The following is a 4,569-nucleotide window of genomic DNA, read 5'->3' on the forward strand; positions in this document are numbered from 1 at the left end:
CACACACACACACACACACACACACTGGAGGCGGCTGATCTATCGATGTGAGCTTAATCAATGTTCATTTGCATATAATTTTGTAACTAGTTTCCTTATCGCACATTTGATGCCCCAGCATACACAAAGCCTGCCCTGCTCTCCCAGTGTCCTTCTAACCCTGGTTCTTCCTCTCCTGGCATGCCTCCACTCCTCTCCTTTAAGCCGTTACTCCTCCCCTCTTAGGAGCCCCTCATTCCCAAGGGGTCAGCCTGGGCTGGCCAGCCTAGAAAAACTCCTCATAGAGTCTGTGTCAAGAATCTGACCCCACTCCTCCCCTGATGATGGGGTAGGTAGGGGGCTGGTGGCTGGGGTAGGAGGGTATGGGGGTGATTGAGTCCCAGGGTGGTGAGGGCAGGAGCCTGATCAGTAGCTACTGGCAGCTTTAGGAAGGTGGGTACCAGCTTTAGGAAGGAAGAGAGCTTAGTGAGGGTGAGGAGTCTTAGGTCCTCTTCTGTGTTTCAGTGTGGCCCACTTGCTCCTTTCTCGGTTTCCCTGTTAGTCCTTTGGACAGCCTTCTTCCCCTGGGAAAAGGAGACGTGGAAAAGGGGCTGTCAAAGTCAGTCTGGGACTCAGAATGGGACCATGGCTTCCTCCGGGCTTTGCTCCTGCCACCTCTGATGTGAGAGGCTGAGGGGTTCGTCTGTGATCCTGCCCTGGCTCTGGCCCCAGCCCCACCCCTTCCCCAGCTCTCCATTTCTTGCTTATGAAATATGCATGGAGAACAGATGTCCCTGCTCCCCCACTCCCGCCCCCCCAGGGCCAGCCCCCGCCCCCAGCTCCCGGGGGGGTTCCCAGATCCTTCTGCCAATGGCTGCCTGGCCTGGCTATTTAATATTGATGAGGGGGGTGCCTGGGCCAGCCAATGGTGAGCTAGGGGTGTGTGTGTGTATCTCCATATATATACATAGGGCTGGGCCAGCTCAGGTGTGTATGTGTCTGTGAGTGTGTGTGTGGGTGGTCCCAGTACCTGGCCAAGCCCACCCCCTCCACCTGGGCCCTATCTCCCCACCATGTACACCCCTCTCAGCTGCCCTGGAGCCCGAATGGCCATACTACGCTGCCCCCGAGAGCTCTAGGACACTGGTCACTAACTTTGCAGACGGATGAGCCCAGAGCAGCCAGAGGATACTGGGGCTGTCAGCGCTGCCCCCTGTCCAGCCGGATCCCCTGACAGGGTCCTCCTAGGTAAAGGGGAAACCACGGGCTGGGAGGATGGGCGTGTCCCTCCCACTCTGTGGCTCAAGTGCCCTCCCAGATCCTCCCCCTAGCTCTTCTCTCCGGTGTTGTGTCTTCCTCTGTCTCTCATCACCCTCTTTCCCCCTTCTGCCTTTGACTCTTTGTGCCTCTCTTTCCCCATTCGGGTTGGGGTTGGCAGAGTGGGGCGGGAACTCCTATTTTGGATGCTGGAATTGCTGCTCTCCCTGATCCTTGGAGCCTGGAACTTTGAGAACAGAAGTGGATTTTGGGGTGAGGACTTGATGGGTACAGAGGCTGCGGCCAGGACTGGGGCTGGGGAAAGCAGTGGGGCCAGGTGGAGGTGGGACTGCGACTAGACTGAGGAGCAGAGAAAGGGGAAAGGAAAGCATGGCAAAGTGATCAGGGAGGAAGGGACCCGGAGACAGGGCAGAGGGAGACTCGGGCTTTGATGAATGTGCTAGAACCCCACAGCTGAGCCCCTGGTCCCAACCCAAGTATGGAGGTGGGGAGAGGCAGTGAGAGTGGGGCCTCTAAGCATGTACTGGGAGGTGCTGACTTTGGGGCTTCCCACACTGTTCCTGTCCCCCCTTGCTCCCTTAGACCCCAGAGTATGGGGCACCGACCACCTCCTGCTCTGTTATGGTTGTGTGCGTTCTGTCTTCCCCACCTCAGATGTTGGTGACCTTGCATCCCCCCAGAGCTCGGTAACTGTTTGTTGACTTTATTTGAGCCTGTCTTCTAGGTGGTGGGGTAGGGCAAGGGGTCCTGACCTCTGTGAGGTCTCTGTCAAGCAGGCAAGCCAGGGCTGGGGAGGAGGGTAGATGGTGACTGTGAAGCAGCCTCCATGCTTCCATTTCTGGCCGCTAAGTAAGGCTGAGCTCGCCGCAAGTGGCCAACTGTCGCCCTCAATGTTCCCCCAGAGCGAAGCCCTTTCTCCAGAGGAAAGCCCTTTCCCCAGCCTCTCTAGTGCCCAGGCCATGCTCCTGCAGCCTCCCCCTGACCTCCTGTGATCCTGGGGACAAGCAAACCTTAGCCAAGCCCCATGACGGTGGCCCCAAGAAACTGCCATGTCTTCCTCTGCAGCCCGTATCTGAAGCCACTCTGGGCTATGGGAGAGTACAGGTGGAAAGCTGACCATGTTCCCTTCCCTCATTCTGCCTGCAGAGTGGCCAAGGGCTCAGGGAACGGCAAGGGCTGAGGCTGTTGAGGGCAGAGCTGGGGGAAGTGGCTGGTCTGGGCAGGGGGCTTGTGGCTAGAGGAGGTGTCTTTCTCTGGGTCTAGTGGGAAGGATGGTAGGATCTGATGACTGTGATGGTCATGTTAAGAGGACTGAGGGACTGGAGGGGCTGAGCTGGGGCAGCTGTGCCAAGCTCCATATGTCCCAGTCCACTCTACAATGGGCAACTTGCGCCTTTATTCCTCCTCCCACCCCCAGAAGCAGCAAGAGTGGAGATTGGACCCTGAGAGGGAGGGCATGCAGGGCCATGGCTGGTACTTCTCCCCTCACAACTGGGGAAGCTCCAGTGTCACAGCCTGCCCTCTCTTGGACCTGGCTGCAGTCTTGCTCGGTTTTATCCCGTTCTGTGTCCTCCTTCTCATCACTTTTCCTTCTCCCTTCCTGCTGCTCACTTTCTGGAATCTCTCCCCTCTTACCACCTGTCCACCCCTCCTTTCTACCATATCCCCTGCTGCCTCCCACCCCCACACCACCTTTCTGCTTGTCTTCCCTAAGGTCATCAGTACCTTCCCGTTTCCAGCTGGTGGCAAGCCCTCCTCACCCTCCTCCATCTCCTGGCTGCCCCTTCTTCCTCCCTCTGCTCCTGTCAGCTCTCCTCCTTCTCTCTTCCAGGCTCCAGACTGGAAGGGGCTCTGGCCATGGAGCCCTGAAGTGCCCCTTCTTCCTCCCTCTGCTCCTGTCAGCTCTCCTCCTTCTCTCTTCCAGGCTCCAGACTGGAAGGGGCTCTGGCCATGGAGCCCTGAAGTGGCTCTGACTTCCAGAGCTCAGTGGCAGGCCCCACTACCCTGGGCCCTTCCTGCCCCTCCCACAACCGGCTTTCAAGTCCCCAAAGGGAGGGGTGGGGAGGGGATCCTGACCTCCCAGGGCAGCCGACTTCCAACATGATGCTCAACTCAGACACTATGGAGCTGGACCTGCCTCCCACCCACTCGGAGACCGAGTCTGGCTTCAGCGACTGTGGGGGAGGGGCGGGGCCTGATGGTGCCGGGCCCGGGGGTCCTGGAGGGGGCCAAGCCCGGGGTTCGGAGCTGGGAGAGCCTGGCCGGAAAGACCTGCAGCACCTGAGCCGAGAGGAGCGGCGGCGCCGGCGCCGAGCCACGGCCAAGTACCGCACGGCCCACGCCACGAGGGAGCGCATCCGCGTGGAAGCCTTCAACCTGGCCTTCGCCGAGCTGCGCAAGCTGCTGCCCACGCTGCCCCCCGACAAGAAGCTCTCCAAGATTGAGATCCTGCGCCTAGCCATCTGCTACATCTCCTACCTGAACCACGTGCTCGACGTCTGAACTCAATGTCTCCTCCACCAGGGATGCTCCCCTCCTCCCGGGCCTCTCCAGGGTCCCTTCTCACTGCTCACCGCTTAGAACGGCCATCTCCTCCCTGAGACCCTGATTCTTGCCATGGAGTCCCAAAGGCCCTGGGCCTTTCTTTTACTGACCCAGGGACCGTGACGGCTATTCTCATGGGTTCCCGGTGGGTTTGCGGCCAGGGCCCAGCTGATGAGAAATGTTTGCTAGCCCAGTCGGTATAGCGTCCTCGGTGTAGTCACTAGGCTGGTCACACTTGGAGCCTCCCCCAGCTCTCTCATGGGCTGCTGTATTTCCTACCCCCGTCCAAATTTTCAGAGACTTCAGACCCTGACTCTGTTTCCCGTTAGCTTCCCATCCTGTTCTACCTACTCTGCCCGTAGTTGGGGGAGCCATCAGAACAGGAAATGGAAGGCCGGGGTTAGGGCGGGGGCTGGGCTTCTTCCTCTGAGATCTGTCTAGCCAGGCGTGGGGGCGGGGCAGGCCTTTGGGAAGCAGGGGGATGGGTGAGGTGACTCCTATGAGGGAAATCTCTGTAGCCGGGAATTATGGAAACCCTTCCTATTGTCCCTCTTGTTCCTGAGACCTAGCGCGTGCAGACCTGGGATCTTACTTGCTAGTGAGTGAGTGCCTTGCCCTCTCTGAGCTATTCGGCCACCTCCCTGCCCCTCCTTTTCCAATTTTCTTCCCCTTGTGTGCAGCTAGAGGGAGGGAACCCAGATCTTGGGGTAGGGGATGATGTCCCCAAACTCAGCCCAGGTAGCTGCAGAAGGCCCAGGCAGTGGGTGA

The 4,569-nt window shown here is 58.9% G+C and overlaps 1 protein-coding gene across 1 annotated transcript; it reads left to right on the plus strand.

Annotated features, from left to right (window-relative positions):
- The first annotated feature begins 3,357 nt into the window (after window positions 1-3,357).
- Window positions 3,358-3,769, plus strand: NHLH1 (nescient helix-loop-helix 1). Its single transcript, XM_064283183.1, has one exon. It carries the CDS (start codon window positions 3,358-3,360, stop codon window positions 3,757-3,759), a length of 402 nt encoding a protein of 133 aa, XP_064139253.1. The 3' UTR covers window positions 3,760-3,769.
- The last annotated feature ends 800 nt before the right edge of the window (window positions 3,770-4,569 follow it).

Source organism: Loxodonta africana, chromosome 3 (genome assembly GCF_030014295.1).
Source record: "Loxodonta africana isolate mLoxAfr1 chromosome 3, mLoxAfr1.hap2, whole genome shotgun sequence".
NCBI lineage: Eukaryota > Metazoa > Chordata > Mammalia > Proboscidea > Elephantidae > Loxodonta > Loxodonta africana.

Bases quoted from the DNA above. Each gene is read 5' to 3' on its own strand.
- NHLH1 (XM_064283183.1), top strand. From the start codon at position 3,358: ATGATGCTCAACTCAGACACTATGGAGCTGGACCTGCCTCCCACCCAC.